The sequence below is a fragment of the Nannobrachium achirus genome (assembly GCF_963921795.1).
Source record: "Nannobrachium achirus genome assembly, chromosome: 6".
NCBI lineage: Eukaryota > Metazoa > Chordata > Actinopteri > Myctophiformes > Myctophidae > Nannobrachium > Nannobrachium achirus.
Genome location: NC_137815.1, coordinates 32,568,749 through 32,586,319, shown reverse-complemented (window position 1 = coordinate 32,586,319; position 17,571 = coordinate 32,568,749). Strand labels below are relative to the sequence as shown.

Below are 17,571 nucleotides of genomic sequence, written 5' to 3'. Positions count from 1 at the left end.
TTTCAACCGGCCCAACAATATCCATACCCAGTCGTTCAAAGGGGGTACTAATAATTGGGAGAGGCTGAAGTGGGGCTCTCAAGGGTCTTCTAGCTGATGTCTTCTGGCACTGAGGGCACGTCCTACAAAACTGGGTAACAGCTGCCCGTAAGCCCGGCCAGTTGAAATGCCGTTTAATACGTGCCAAGGTCTTGTGTTTCCCTAGGTGGCCCGCCCAGGGAACAGAGTGACCCAAGGTAAGTACTGACTCTCGAGCTACACCGGGAACCACTAGCTGTGTAACTGGTCCATCTTGCTGGTATAGTATACCCTTCTGCAGGAAATACTCCCCATTCTCCACCTCTTTAGCATTACGCAACAATGTGGCTAAACTGGGGTCATCCTGTTGCATCTGCACCATATTTGACGGTACCTTAAAACCCAGCGGCAGATCTGGAGCTACCTCCTCTGATGGTTCTACCACCGTTTGCTGGAACTTCTCCTGCCTTCTTTGTCGGCGTGGCTTTCTGGCTTTGCCGGGCTGTTGGTCTAGGTCTGCATCATAAAAAGGCAGGGTGCTGAGTGTTACGGAGGGCTCATCTACCAACTTGGCTTGGGCTCTGGTTACTGTAATGTTACAACTACGAGGTTTGTGTAGCAAATCAAACAAAACGGGCAGGTCACTACCCAACACCGCTGGAAAAGGAAGATTGTCTGCTACTCCAATATTCAAAAGGTAAGTCTGCCCTTGCACTTCAATGTACAGGTCAGCTGTGGGGTATGGCTTCTTATCTCCATGCACACAGCAAATGGGAATAGTCTCTGAAGTGCATATAACATTGGGTGGCACAAATTTCCGGTGCACCAGGGTCTGGTCACTGCCAGTGTCAATTAGGGCCCTCAGAGTCTTCCCATTAATTTTAACGGTTTCCATCTTTATGTACTGATCATCATTAGCTTTCAAATCATTTTTACGAGGCACCACACACATTTGAGTGAGCTTGAGTGGGTTCTTTGGGCAATTGGGCTTTATGTGGCCTTCCTGTCCACACAAGTAGCAAGTAAGTGCTCTATTAGACTGTTTCGTTTGAGTATTTGTTGGCTGGTTCTCCCTGATGGGGGCCTTACCCACACCTGGTGTTGCATCCTGATGGTATTGAGGAGAGGTGGGCCAGCGGTTGTCTTTTGCTGCCTTCCAGGTGTTGTAGCTCCATGGTTGTCCTTTCCTCCTTGCAGCCACAAACACGTCAGCCATTGTCGCGGCATCTGCTGCTGATGGAGGATCATGCTCCTTGATCCATATCTGAAGCTCAGGGGATAGCATGCGTAAGTATTGCTCCAAAATGATAATTTCACCAACATCCTTAACTGTTTTATCTTTCGGTCGGATCCACTTCTGATAAAGCTCCTTTAACCTTACATACAGTTCTTTGGGGGTTTCGCCCGGTTCAATATCTGTATTGCGAAACCTCTGCCTATAGGTCTCTGGATTAATGTCATATTTTCTTAGAATGGCATTTTTAACATTCTCATAGTCATGACTCTCATCCACATCCATATGTACATAAGCACTTCTCGCCTTACCAGTAAGCAATGGAATTAGGCGGAAAACCCAGTCAGCTTTAGGCCATCTACATGCTGCTGAGATTTTCTCAAAAGTTATCAAAAAATGTTCAACATCATCACTCTCAGTTAATTTTTCCAATCTAGGTTCTGGAGAGAAGTGAAACCGACCTGAGGTGGCGACATCTGTAGAAGCCTCTTGAGACCCTGTTACTTCGGCCTGTGGACCAGGTTCATCACCTGCCCCTGGGCCTTGGGGCGCATGAGCCTGCACCTCCAGTTGCAGCTGTTGAAACTGATTTTTCAGTGAATTAAACCGTTGCTCCTGGCGAGCCTCACGGGCCTCCTGTTGGTTCATGTGGGTCTGGAACATACCAGCCAGGTCCGTCAGTGTTAGCTCTTGGCTGGCCTCCTCCATGCCCCCTCCAGTGGCCCCAGAGTCTGGACTATGCCCCTCCGCCTCTTGTATTGGTATTGGTGCTCTTCTTAATCCTCTGCCTCGATTCATGGCTCATTTGCGTTTGGAAAATAATTCAGAAAAAAAAGTAGAAAAAAAAATCTGTGCTCTCCTCCGTGATCCCACCACTGCCACCATCTGTTAGGGACCGAGTTGGTCGGAAGGAGAGACACAGGAAACTCTTGATGTTGGTTTAAAATAATTATTATTATTTTCTTTCTTTTTTTTTTGTCTTTTTCTTTTAGTTTCAAATAAGGTATAACAAAAAGGAATGTCAAACAAAAGGTGGGCCCAAAACAAAGGAGATCAAACAAAAGAACTAAACAAAATGCTCAACTAAACAATACAACCGATCTAACCAGAATGATGGGTAAGGGGAACATATATAGGGACGGGTCGAACCACTATAAACAAGAGGGGGGGAATAGAGACAAAGCTGCCAATAACCACTACAAATAACCCCTGTCTCCCCCCCAGTGCAGAGAGAGTGGTGCAGCCCCGTTGTCCCCATCATTGCTGCCGGATATGGAGCAGCTGGTCCCATTCTCTGGCCAGCCAATCATGTCCATTCTCCTTCCCCCAGAACTGGTGACTCAAAGAGAACTCAGTCAAGATCCCATGCAAATAAAGAAGCCACAACTAAACAATAATATGTGAATTCAAGTTGTGAGTGGTTATGTCACTTTGCATATATATATAATGTACTTGTGACTAGATCATTGAACTAAATAAGAAATAGAAAAGTCACCATTACAGTAGGCTCTCAATGTGAGGCTGCTGAGGCAGCCCTCACAGACCCCCAAATTGATATGCATTTGGCCATGGACCCCCTTTTTGAAAAGATGTTGTGCCAGGGACCCCCATAAAGAGAAGATCTGTCACACCTGTCAAAATGTTTAAAAAAACATTGTGAGCTTGTAGATTGGCTATTTTCAAATATAAAGAATTTAGGACTTGTTTAATCTGTTCCTCATTTTGCATGGGAACCCCCTCAAGGACCCTTGTGGGTCCCCTGACTACACTTTGAGAACCAGTGCTCTACACACTATGATTTACACAAATGCTGTAGTCAACAAAACATATTTCTATGCATGGAATCTAGGCTCCAAGAGGCCCTAGATCAATGTTTCTCAACCAGTGGTCCTTGATGGGGTTCCAGGTGGTTTCCAGCTAAACGATGAAGAGTTGGTAACCAAATGGACCCTCGGGGCACAGTCACACACCTCACTTTTATTCTATCTATGATGGCGGATTGTGCCAATGCATTTCAATGAGAATGAAGTGGTTTGCTGCCATTTGCGGAATTCTGCAAAAAGAAAACCCGCTCCATTCCCATTGAAATGCATTGGCAGAATCGGCCCTCAAAGGTAGAATAAAAGTGCGGTGTCACTGTGCCTTGAGAGGGCACGTTCTTTTACTGGTAGCCTAATGGAGTATTTCTACATGGTGGCATTGCTACGTTTAGCTACTTAATTTAAGTAGGAAATTCTTGCACCACTGGATAGATGTAACCATGGGAACGGCCAGAGAAAGAGCTGATAATAATGGCTCCAGCCCTGGGCACAGGAATGTAGATAACAGCTCTCCTCCCAAATTGGACAAAGATAGACTACAGCCGCTACACTGTTGATTTCGTCGACTAAGACTACTGTAGGCTATATGGAAAGATGTTGAGAATTGACAATTACGCCAACAAATAAAAACTGACAAAATCAACTGTAGGCCTATATATCTTGTCGACTAAAATCATATGATATTTAGTCGACTAAAACTAAAACATTTCAGATGACTAAAATATGACTAAAACTAACTGAAGTTTTATTCAAAAGACTATGACTAAAACTAAATCAAAATGTGCTGCATGTCAAAATCGACCCTGCTTCAGAAACATTGGTGTTAAAAGTACTTTTTTTACTTACAAGTTGACCTTGTATCAGTGAACTGGTCCTGTACCCTTTCTATGCAAACCTTTAATAAAGTCTTCAATCAATCAATCAATCAATCAATCAATCAATCAATCAATCAATCAAATACAAGTTTAAACAGGGCTGTAATAATCCAAATCTAAACAAAGTAACTAGCCATAACGTTGTCTAATATTTGTAGTGGAGTAAAAATATAAATATTTGCCTCTTAGATGTAGTGTATAAGTAAAAACTCCAGTAGGCCTAAGTACAGTTCTTAAGTAAATGTAGCCTACTTAATTACTCATCACTGTTCAAATATGATAACAGTATGATTGAATTACAAATGTTTTGCAGAAACACTTTCCCATTGCTGTTCAACAATGTCAATAAGACACACAATCAGCAGGAATCAGTGTTGTACTTGTAAATGCATTTTCTAATAAATAAGGCTATATGATTTTAATAAATGCTATAAAACAAATGTGAAATTCCACTATAAATCAATGGGTTTGGTCCCCCCCCCCCCCGGCACCAAACCATCTGGGCACTAGAGACATGTGGGCACCTGGACAACTGGGCACTATAGTAGGGACATGCGGGCACAACTGGTGGCCACTAGAGACATGTGGGCACCTGGACAACTGGGCACCAGGGAGGGACATGTGTGCACCACAACCATCTGGGCACCATAGAGACATGTGGGCACCTGGACAACTGGGCACTAGACACTGGTACCACCTACTGTACATTCTACTGTTGCCTAGAGATTGAGCAACGTGAGCGAGCCTCAGCCTTGCATCCAGCGCTGCAGCTGCTGATGAGAGAGAGAGAGAGAGAGAGAGAGAGAGAGAGAGAGAGAGAGAGAGAGAGAGAGTGTGTGTGTGAGAGAGAGTGAGAGATAGAGAGAGAGAGATAGAGAGAGAGTCAGAGGGAGAAAGTGTGGGCGCATAGCGGGGCTGCAGCGTCTTGGCACAGGCAGCTGCATCAGAGCATCTCTCCTCTCCTCCCAGTCTATGGTGATGATGATACTTCCACACCGGCACTGATGCTCGCTTCAACACCATGTCGACATGATGAGAGAACAACCCGCCATGGACTCGCTGCTAAGAAGCTGAAAACTGCCTCCCTCCCCCCCGCTAGACACAAACACGGACTATAAATTGTCTTCGAGGAGGTGCAGCTATTAGATCGAAGTGATTCATTCACGCATTGAAACCCCGTGACTAGATCTTTTTTCTCTCTTTTTTTAATGGAAAATGGCGATAGGCACTGGGTCTTGCAGCATCGTCTGCTTGGTATCTATACAGATTATCTTGATGTTCGGTGCACCATGGCCTGGAGCAGAGGGGCTCACGTTCCCGCAGCAATACACGTAAGTGGACACACATATGACGCCCTAATTGAATTGTGTGTTGCTGAAAGTGTCAACTTGAGAGTCGCAGGTCCACTTAAATGACTTGTATCAAAGCCAAAAATACTGGTTACTTTAACGCTACTTATTAGGCTACCACTGCGTTATATCATTTTGATAGAGGTGCGAATGCTTTTTGACAACTGTCAATGGAACATAACGGGCTAAATAATTTGCAGGCTATTATAGTGAGGCTAGTTCACACAGTGTTTTTGTCATTTCAGTTGATAGCCTACGTTACGCCCCCCCCCCCCCACACACACACACACAAACAATCAAAGTACGACATTAAATAATTGTTGTAATATTGGGACAATGTGTTTTTGTGTTATTATATTTGTTTGCCTTTGTAGGCATAGGCTATTGTTTCTCTGGGGTTAAGCAAAGGGTGTTCAATCTTATTGTGGCATATTCAATTAGTAGGCCTATTTGAGAAAATAATATATAGCAATCTATATTCTGTAGAAATTAAAGCACTGCTCAGTGGTGTAGATTATTGTATGTTAAACAAACCAATGTCTTTAAAGTGATTCTTTGACTGAGAAAACATCGGTGAAGTTACATGACATTGTGACTCTGCAAGCAGGCCATATAGTTTATAGTTTTTCTGCACGGATCTGGGATCTCTCACAGCAGTGTTTTTCAACCTATTGCATATCAATAAGGTCCATTATTTATTCTGCATTTGAGCCACAGACCACCATTTGATGAGATTTAGCCTCTCAGACCTAAAACTTTCTTTTAACGTTGGAATTGGACAGGATTGTGTCCATAATTCCATGCTGTGGGCCTATTGATGTGGTACCATAGGAGAGATAACAGGCCAACATTGATCTTCATTTTACACTCTCAAGAGTTGAAGATCTATAATAAGGCTCCATTTGGTTACCAACTCTCTATCATTTAGCTGGGGACCCCCTCAATGACCACTGGTGGTGGTTGAAAACCACTGTCTTGCAGGCATTCTTAAATCTGAGTAATGTTACTTGTTGACAAACTGAACCGAGATTACCGGGTGATAACAATCTTTCCCAGTTCTTGGTGAGGTAAAGCTCTCTAAAATGAGGAAGAGGCAGCATAGCAGTCTGTACCAGAATGGGATTCAGACAAGGCCAGCATACATAGACTGTGCCAATGGTTTTCAATCAGTGGTCCGTGAGGGGGTTCCAGGTGGTCCCCAGCTAAATGATGGAGAGTCAGTAACAAATCGAGAGCGTAAAATGAAACCCAACAACAAAAACATATTCTATATGTTTTGGGTCTGAGAGGCTATAAGTGTCATCAAACAATGGTCTGTGTGTCTCAAATGCAGAATAAATAATGGACCTTGACATGGAAAAAAAGGGTTGAAAACCAGTGCTGTACAGTATACAGTGCATACAAGTCTGTATTGTACGCACTGTACACTGACATGTAACATTAATGATCTTTTTGTCATTTTTAATTATCCCGCAGCTCTGTTCCTATAACCTTTAACCCTGCACTCTTAAGTACAGCTGGCTCTTGACTTGAGAGACTACAATAATTATATGCCCCCCCACCTCCGGGCGCTGCACTGAAGAGGAGGAGGAGAGGGGGGGGCTTCATGCCAGATGGCACAGTGGGACACTCTAGGACAGAGCAAAGGGATTTCTGGCCAATCACAGCTGGAAATACTAGGTTTATTTACCAATTAGAGGAAGCTCTATAAATCAGCGGTAGTGTGTGTGTGTGTGTGTGTGTGTGTGTGTGTGTGTGTGTGTGGGGGGGGGGGGGGGGGGGGGGGGGGGGGGGCTTAATATGCAGGCTTAATATGCAAAGGCTAGATAGAATTTTCAGTTCAATTCAATTCAATTTTGGTCTACCTATATGTTTTTCTTAGATTACTATTTCTATGCATTTGATGTACAGTATTAATGTTGATGTGATGTGTCTTACCTTGCTTATTGTAAGTCGCTCTGGATCAAAAGCGTCTGCTAAATGCCTACATTTTAATTGAAAGGCTAAAAGGTAATTTAGGGCGTCCGGTGGCCTACTGGTCAAGGCGCATACCACAAAAAAAAACATATAAAAAATAAAAAATAAATAAAAGGTAATTTAGATAGCATGCATGCTACATAGACAGATGCCAGGTCATTGTTGACCTGGTATCCTATAGTGTGTATAGCTTAATTCAATGTACAGATTATTGATTTCATATTTTAGTTATTCTATACTGTTAGACTGATGATAGGCTCTTGGTCTACCTACGTTTCTAGATGACTATTTCTATGCATTTGATGTGTTACCTTGTGCTGTCCTTGTTTATTGTAAATCGCTCTGGACTAAGAGCGTCTGCTAAATGACTAAATTCTTGTGATGAATTGGGTTATTATTGCATAAGGCGCCGGTGTAGCAGCTTTCTCTCTTCTTCTCTTTTTTTTTCCTCTTTCTGCTGCTTTTTAAACTGCTCTCTGGGCCTCTTCGTGTAAGCTAAATGAAGCAGACATTCGCTACACTGAAGAACAGCATCTTACTCCAATTAAGAATTAATACTGCAGCAGTCAAGATTTATTCTCCATCTCCCTCCCTTTACTACGCCCTCTTTCCCTCCCCTCTCTTCTCCCTGCCTCTCCCTGCCTCTCTCTCTCTCTCTCTCCTCCCCTGTCCTGTCCCACTGTTTGCTCCATTCACTCCATCTTCACTTCCTGCCGCTCCACCCCTCTCTCAACCTCTCGCTCCCATCTCTGTAAGTGAATATGGGTCACAGCATGTAGCGCCTCTCTCGCTCTCGTGTCCCAGGGGTGTGTTGCTTGGTATACAGCCAGGTATACAGCGTATAGACGACGCGTACGTATACGGAGCTGAGCTGCTTTATCGCTGTGCTGCTTTTCTGATGTCCCATGGGCTCTTATGGGCAGATGATGTGAAGCATGCTGCTCGTTCGCGCTCTGTTCTCTGAAAACGTCACAATTGTGCTTCAGCTGCACTGTCTGAGTCACTTCTTTGCTGAGACCGCTCTGTGTCGTTCTCTGTAGTTCTCTGGGCTGTTGTCATGTAACAACCCTGTTAAGTCATAAGCCGGCAGGGGTTGGCACTTCTCAGTTGCCCAACTGCCCGTGGCAAGTAATTGAAACGTTTGGGTCAAGTGTGGTTTGCTTTCAGGTTGCCCGACCCCTGGACAAGTTCACGTTTGAGTGATGGGGAAGCAATCGTCTTTAGTTCACTATAGTATATGAACACAACACATATATCGGTCTATAAACACTTGAAGGTGGCCACAGCTCTCTCTCTCATTCTCTGCGTGCTATAATGGATGATTTACCTTTCGGGCAAGTGAGCATGACCATTGGGCAAGTAGAACAATAAGAACATGACCGGTAGTCTACTTGCCCGATGGGAAAGTACCCGATGGGCAAGTGCCTCTGAGACCTTAGTGTCAACCCCTGAAAAGGAAAGCCTGATTTATATTGACATACCGGTATATGACACCTCATACAACAGAGCAATATGAGGCTGCTGTTGGACAAAGCCATTCCCAGTTAGATTCTGATTCAGTTAACCCACCATCTATGACTTTCTATTTCTTATTTTCTTTTACATTAAAATGGAAACCGATCATATGGCATTATGTAAAATCGCATAATATTGGATGGTAAATATACTTTGCAAGTTATTTCAGGAACTCAGGACAAATTCTGTTATCTCAAGCATTGCAAAATCTGTATGAAAACCTAAGACTTTTACTGTAACAGTGTAGAAGGTCTAATAGGTAGGGCTCTGAGCCTGAGACAAGTCTAAAGATTAGATTTTGTCTCGATCGTGTTTCACAAAGTCTCTCATCTTGGGATGTTTCTTGTGGTAGATCCTGATCCTGTTTTTTTGGCCATGGCGAAGGGAATTATGGAGGAGAAATTACAGTAAAAAGGCTGTATGTGTGCATTGCTTTGTGTAATACAGTAACTGTACATGTTGACAAAACACTGCCGTAGCAGAAAAGCTCTGCCGAGTGCCATTTTAATGAAAATCTGATCTGATTTATCTGAGTTATAGTATTATTATTATATTATAGTACTATTCCTGCAGAGTTCTTTGGTAGAATGTGATTAGGGCTTTGGTATGGTTGCTGTTGCCACCTCTATAAAATAAAAACATTACTCCATGGTTGTTGTTTTTTCTAATGATGCCATTGTTTTGTTTCCTACATTTTTATCCAACGATTCTGTAACCCATTTTTCACCCAGTGCCAATGGCCTAAGCTGTAATCCTGGGTGCTACCCTTCCCTCTGCCATCCTGGGGAGAGCCCCGATCTGAGCTCATGCTTCCTTCAGTGCATGAGGAGTGAGCAGGCCGCTTCTTATCCCCTGACAGGGGGGAGTTTCCCCGGTAGGACGTAGCGTGGAAGGAACAAGTTATTCCAACCAGTTCCTTTCCCCTCCATCAGGTGCCCCAGCTGAACAGGGGAAGAGGAATATAGACCAGGATTACTGCATATTTATGTGAGGGTATCTACCCTAGGAGACACAGGGAGAACATGCAAACTCCACACAGAAAAGCCCTTTCACCAACAACACTTAGAGTGTGGGCGCTGATGAAGCGGAGGAGAGAACACGCCCCTAGCGCCCCCAGCATCCCCCAGCATCCCCCAGCAACGCCCAGCAACAATCGAACCCAGGACCTTCTAGCTGTGAGGCCACAGTGCTACTTACCATGCCACCGTGCCCACTTAAAGGGGAATACCACTCATCTTCAACATTGAACTATGTCATTAATATACCTTAGAGTTGTGTGGAAATAAGAAAAGTCACCCCCTTCTGTGTTGCCTGCTCAGTCAAAACTGAGTTGGAACATAAAGAATTAAATTGCAGATGTTGTCACAGATACAAAACCCACACAGAGCCGTGTTTTCCACACCATCTTTGTCTCAGTGCTTTCCACTGTGGGCCTGAGGGCACGGTCACACCGCACTCTTATTCTACCTATGAGGGCGGATTCTGAAAATGCATTGGCAATGCATTGGCATGCGTTGTGAGCTTGTCGATCTGCTATTTTCAAAGCGAACACCTGAGCGCAACCAAACATAAAATGTCTTGTGTTTTAGTTCTGCTGGATCTCTTCTCCACTAATCCCTCCCTAATATTTTAGTCTAGTTTTTATTTGTTGACAAAATTGTCCGAATATTTAGTCAAAGTGTTAGTCGTCATAGCTTAGTCGACAGAAGGGTAGTAATTTCATGGAGGCCATGAAGGCCATGGCCGCCGTTGCCCCTCAGTTTGGTCTTGTGCCCCTCAAAGAAATGGTATGCCCTGAGGCCACAGTGGCCTTAATGCCCTCACTACCACTTTCTCCACCACTCTGTACCACTTTGTCTCTTTCTTGTCAATTTGTAGACAGTAGACACCGGTGTCTCTTTTTCGTATCATGTAGACACCAGTAAGATTCTGAAATCTTACTGTAACTCCCCTGAGTCCCCATCTTTAAACCAATCTTGTGACTTTGATTGGTGCATGGCTGAGCATGGATCGGAGTGTAAATACCATCATTTATCTATATCACTGCAGATTAGGTTATCATCCCTAACCCTTAAATTCAACAAATACTTTCAATAGACTAAAATCTTGTTTTATTTGATGGCCTTCCTGCCCTGGCATTTGGCCTTTGTGCCCTCAAAAAATGGAAAACAACAAAGACCAAGTGGCCTTGCCCCTAAAATGACAAAATTCCAGGCCTGGTCGACAAACATCTTTCGTCATAGTTTTAGTCTACGAAATCAACACTGGTGTGAGATTCAGGGGGTCCTCCTGTTCAAGTCCATGGCCGAACAACCTTCAGATTGAAATCATGTATTATTTTGACACTGACACCGTGTTTCCATAAATGTTGTTTTCATATTTTCCTCCAAACACAATATACTATGTACTATACTGGAGAGAACCTTGTCCACAGAAAAGGTCTGAAAAAGGTTTTTAATAATAATAATAATGATAACCTGAATTACCCAAGGACGCTTAAGAATACAAAAATGAACACACTATTTTCCAAAAAGCCTGAGTAAAGATTGGTCTCTTTAGTGCAGACTTGAAAGAATCCAATTTTGGCATCTGGCAAATCGCCATGCATGGGGAGAGAGTTCCAGAGGACAGGGGCTGCCACACTGAAAGCTCTATCGCTGAGGGTCCGCTTATTGCTGAGAGGGATGGTGAGGAGCGCCAATAAGTCAGAAGAGCTCAGGTTCCACGCTGGGGAGTAATCCTCGAGGACGTCTGCTTTTTAAGTTAACAATGAGATGAGAATCTCGAGATAAGATTCATTGTGCTCTGATAAATGACGATTAACGCTGAGAGTGAGTGTATACAAGTTTGAGAATCACTGCTGTATTTCATGGAGAATGGTTTTGTGAGCAGTGTCAGAAGAGCATACGTCCAGGGGACTCAATGCGTCGCATCCCAGCCAAAATTGTTAATGAAGTGTTTTGTAATACTAATCAAAATCTGCAAAGTAACTAGTAACTGAAGTTTTCAAATAAATGTAGTGGATAATTAACAATAACTGCGATAATTATTATCGTTATAGTTATCTTTATCATGTGGTAATGACTCTTAAATCTGACCCATTTATTATTGTTTTCACAATTTCTTTTTGCCCTTGTTTGTGAGCGCTGTGTTTTCATTCCATTTTTCTTCGAGAGTGTGTGGGTGTGTGTGTACGAGGCGAGCGTGTGTGAGTAAGAGGACAGAGACAGAGCTTGGAGGGTGAACGGGGATGGGGGGCTAGCGGGGGCTACGGGGAGCGGGGCGGAAAAGGGTGGCAAGCGTCATCTCATCACCATGCTGCTTTTTTATTTTTGCCACAGACATAGAAAATTGGTGGACGATAATATTACCAGAAACACAAAAGCGCTAGCCCTGAATGGGTGCATCTCTCCACTCCGACATGTCTCCTTTCCGACATGTCTCCATTCCGACACTAACCCTATCTCTACCCCTACCCTAAACCTTAGGCCCATGGGGAGTGTCGCCACTCCGACAATAAGAAGTCCATTTCGGAGTGGCGACATGTCGGAATGGAGAGAGCCTCCCGCCCTGAATGACCATTACGGGTCTGTAACTCCAAATGGTTCCATTTGTACATTCAGAGTTATCAGGGGTCCTTGAAAATGAGACTTTTAAGAACCACTAGCACTAGTGGACTCCTAATATGCCATAGAGACGTAGTAATCAGTGTCATACATGGGCGTCAGTGGCTCAGTGGTAGGGTGGCCGGTAGAATGGCCGCCGCAAGGTTTCCAGTTCGATCCTGGCCTCTCCCAGAGTTAGTGTTGAAGAGTCCTTGAGCAAGACTGTGAACCCCTAACTGCTCCCAATGTGCGTATGTTAATGGACGAATCTAATGCACAATCTATGTAATATAAAGCCTGTTGGAATAAAGTGCTATATAAATGCACCATTTAGCATTTATACATATTCTGAAAAAGAAAAGAGGAGACAGTACAGTACAGTACAGTACAGTACAGTACAGTACAGTACAACACTCTTTTAGACAGCTCACTTTAGGCGCCTGATGGAGGGGAAAGGGACTGATTGGAATAACGCGTTCCTTCCACGCGCTATGTTCTACCGGGGCAACTCCCCCCTGTCAGGTGATAAGAAGTGGCCTTGTTCTCACTCCTCGTGCATTGAAGGAAGCATGAGCTCAGTTCGGTTGAAATTGAAAATGAATAGCTGGGGCGGGGCTGTCTGCTCTCTGTTATTGCGACCGTAGGTCGCATTTACTATCAAACCCTGCACAAAGTGTAAGTCCGTCTGTCTGTCACACCTCACACGTCACACTCTTGCCCTGCTCATATCTCCGCAACCGTTGCCCCGATCCATGCCAAATTTTGCACACACGTTCCTTACCTGCCAAACTACAACCTCCAAGGACCCCCGGAGCTCCAGGGACCCCCAGATGTAAAAAATGACCAAATGTGCTAAACTGACCAAATGACCACCCCCACGGGGCTGCTCACGGGGAATTCCCGGGGACCACCCACTCCTGGTGCTCCAGAACTGATGCAAAAGTGGTGGCGCCCCCAGTGGAGGACCCCCTACACTGCAGCTCACATAAAATGCTGTAACTCCGGCTAGGAGCGACCGGGACAGCCGGGGCCGGTACCTATTCGTCCGCCTTGCCGGCGCGGAGACCCCACCCCTCATTTCTCACATGGCCCTCTTCTAGCGCCACCATGAGGCCGATTCTTGCAAAACACATTTTTGGACACTGCTCCTACAAATTTTGCCCTAAAATCACGCAAATCGGTACACAGTATCATTTTGGGGGTCCTTCACATGAAATAGTTTGAGCACCACTGACAAAAAACCTTCAAGATTAAAAAAAAATAGCAGATCTACAAGCTCGCAGCGCTGCACTCTGTGCCACGCTGTGAGCTTGTATATCTGCTATTAAAGCACAAAATAACGCAGTGAATCCTTGTACCCAGGGCCCAGAATTTGGTGCGACACCCCTGAGTGGTTACCATAGAGTGCATGTTTTTTAAGTGGTTACCATAGAGTGCTGACAGCCAGCTATGTTGTCACTCTCCTTGGCATATTTAGTGTCACGAGCACCACAACAGCAACAACACGATTCAAGCCAGCGAACGCTTGTTTCTCTTCATTTGTTATGGTGTCAGTGACAGTATTGATTGTGTGACATTGCCTCTAGTCACAAAGATTGAATGTCAAGTTTTGCTTATGGTGCCTGTTAAGTGTCCGCCACTAGGGTTTTTCCCCAAGCAACCTTGGCAGCTGTTCCTGTAGCTCAAGATAACACAAATTATCTTAGAGGATAATATGGAGGATTTTCTCCCATTCTTTTCACACAGCGAAATCCTGAACCTTCAAGTTCACTAAGTTACAGGTCCTGACAGGTCGCTTTTGGTCAATGTTTACACTCTCAATGTATTTAGATATATGTTTATAACATAATAATTATAGTTATCTGTTGTTTTCCTTTTTTTATCATCTGTTACTGTGGTGTCTTAACTGAGGTGCGTTTATTTATCGTCTTGTATGTAATGACCCGAGCAAAAACGATTTAATGGAACCTAATCTGATCTAAATGACATGTTTCTTTCGCTGATGCAGTTGGTTAACGGATAGATCAACCCAGCTGGGTCCTCGCGGTAATGTTTCATTATTGTTTAAATTCAATTTAGTGGCATGATAAGGAGGAGGATGATTATGTGCTCATTAGAGCAGCGTTGCTCTAGGGCTAGGCTGACTGACTAAACAGCTGACAACACATTACTACTGCTGGCTCATTTCTCCTGGACACTAACGACGTGCATTAACTCTACATTGTGTGGTTTTTCAGTGTTGTTTGGAAGTGGCATTATTAGTAGGAGGGAAGAAAGCAGGAGACCAAATACAGACCCCTGGGGAACACCAGTCAATGAAGTATATATAGCAGTGGTTCTCAACCTTTTAACCATTATTTGAACTGGAGACCATCACCCCCTGACAAGCACTTGGAATTAGACGTTACATTTAGTTTGACTCGGTTCCACAGATAAATATTGTGAAAATAGCCATTCTACAAGCTCACAACGCCTCACGGTTGCTTCTTTGGCCAATGTTTGACCAGTTTTTTATAGTATAGTTTATTACTTTTGATGCAGTTCATTTAATTTCTTAATTATTTTTTTTAGGTATTATTAATTTAACACTTCTGCTGCTAAAAGCACGCCCAGGAACGTGATAAGAATTATGGGGCAGCGGCGCCAAGACCCTGTTATCAGGTGCCGGGACGTGTTAACTAGTTACCATGGTTACCAGGTAAATAGAAAACACTACATATCCCATGATGCAACTCGGCTGCCAGCATCAGGAAGCATCTAATCTCCTATGGGCTCCTATATTCATTGCTGATGCACAGCTTTATCTCAGAATCTACTTCCAAAAACGAAGAAAAACGCAGATAACCGTTTTTTTTTTTTTTTTTTTTTACGCCGACACTGGGCCGTGACAATCGGTCGCAGTTAGGATTTTTAATTTCTGTTTGAAAATAAACAGAAATTAAACGTTTAAATCCACACTGTCTTTGTTGCAACACTACAGTAGTTTGTTCCTGTTATCTTGAGTGTATTCTTCTCTGATGTGCATCCACAGGATAATGCACTGGGCGAGGCGCATTGAGCAGGAGATTGACAGAGTCTTTCAACACATCAGTGGAGCCCAGCAGCTGAAGGGGGTGAGTCGGTCTGTTGCTCTCTGTTTAGGCCTGTTATTACATTATTTATGTCATGTTTATTGTTGTACTGCTTCAACAAGTCAACACTGAGACAGACTTTAAATGGAAAGGTTGGTGTGCAAATCAAACTAAGTGCAGTCTTCCTCTTTTTTTATTTTCTTTTGATTAATGATTTTGTTTCTTAATCTGATCTCATTGCAGGGCCATGGAGAATAAGCAAGTTAATAATGTTATTTCCCTTTGATCAGCATGAATCTTCTTTAATAGCGTCTATATTAACCAACTCGAATCAGTTTGCTGTAATTGCAGAATGGTCTTTGTACAGATGAAAAATAGATTTTTATGAATGGTATTCAGAGGAGATGGTAACCTTTTTTCCTTTTTACTTTGGTTATTGGATTTTCTATTGAAGCATTAAAATCAAAGTTGGTTCCGCAGATACAAAACCCCTTCATAGATACTGCCTCTATCCTTGTATTGGCTGTTACAGGCTGTGTATTTCATACATGTGATGTACTGTATGTGATGCAACAGCAATGCAACAGCATTCAAAAAGTTGATAAAATATTTCAAAATAAAAAGGTACATACAGTACGCATGCACGCACTTAGCTCTGGTCCATCGCGTCACCTCCCGGTGACGCTCTGACAGACCCGTTGAGAAATGGCTAGACCCCAGTATCTCAGCCCCTCCGAGCGCTCAACATCAGTCAAAATAAACAAAACTATTTCACTAATCACTACTCACCAAACCAAAGGTAGTTTTGCGTTGTTGAAAGTCTATTCTCCGCGGTGGTGAACCCCTCAGCACCCCACCCACTCTGCAAAATACACTATTTTTGGCATGAAATAAAGTGCATCCAACTCGACCGCCGCTTATTTCCGGGTTGTGAACCATTGTATCTGCGGTGGTCGCTAGGTGGCTCGAGGTGGGTGCATTTTATTTCATGACAAAAATAATGTATGTGGGGTGCTGAGGGGTTCACCACCGCGGAGAATAGACTTTCAACAACGCAAAACTACCCTTGGTTTGGTGAGTAGTGAAATAGTTTTGTTTATTTTGACTGATGTTGAGCACTCGGAGGGGCTGAGATACTGGGGTCTAGCCATTTCCCGACGGGTCTGTCAGAGCATCACCGGGAGGTGACGCGATGGACCAGAGCTAGCACGCACTCACCCACTCACCCACACATGCACGCACGCACGCACGCACGCACGCACACACGCACACACACATAACTTTCACAAACATCTTATGTCAAATATATGTCATAATATGAATAATATCTACCAGAATTCATGTTTAGAGCTGTCATTATACTGTACCTGTTCTGTCGTATTAGGGATAATTTCCCCCCACAATAAGAGGTTGTGTGAACAAGCATGCTGTTATCCAAACCTGAAATGAGCTGCTGTATGGGGCATCTTTGTGTTGTGTTGGGCTTGGATGTGTGCGTGTGTGTGGGCGCGGTGTGACTGGTGGTCTCGACACGTGCCCACTCTGTGTGGCACAGAGGAGCAGATGGCCTGGCAGCCTGCTGTAAAACCCTAGATATGAGAGACTTGCTTTTTCATTCATTTGACCAATAATCCCTGCCTGCACTGTCAAATCCGTTAGTGTCGATTTAACTCTGAAGATGGTGCGACCCGAGTGCACAACCAAAGTGTCCGTGTGTAGGCCACACTCTTCGGAGTTAGATTAACACCGTCACAGCGGTCACACAACAGGGATTGTACTGGTTGTCTGTGCCTGAAACAGGCTTGATCTTGTGGAGAGATGCTGCTGTAGTCCCAATCATGCCTGCACCATGAAAGCCTCAGTGTTCATTAGGGCATTCACGAATAGTGATTTTTAGTATTTGAATTATTCAACCTCAAAGTATTCGAATAGTTGAATATTCGACAGGACTGGCCAAACTGTCAAATATTAAGTAAGCAAGAGGCAAACATTGTGAAAACAGCAGATCTACATGCTCACAACGCCTCGCGGGTCCCCAGTTCAAATATGTTTATTTTGGGGGTCACGGCCTAAAAAGGTTTGAGATGCCCTGGTATAGAGCATTAAC

The 17,571-nt window shown here is 43.9% G+C and overlaps 1 protein-coding gene across 1 annotated transcript in view; it reads left to right on the top strand.

Moving 5' to 3' along the window:
• Positions 1–5,162: 5,162 nt before the first annotated feature.
• cacna2d2b (calcium channel, voltage-dependent, alpha 2/delta subunit 2b) overlaps positions 5,163–17,571 on the top strand; it is a gene marked incomplete at both ends in the record, with an annotated part of 67,970 nt that continues 55,561 nt past the window's right edge. The window contains 2 exons of the mRNA XM_080727678.1: positions 5,163–5,278; positions 15,425–15,506. Coding sequence (XP_080583804.1) covers positions 5,163–5,278; positions 15,425–15,506 — 198 coding nt within the window. The remainder of the gene's footprint in view (positions 5,279–15,424; positions 15,507–17,571) is intronic.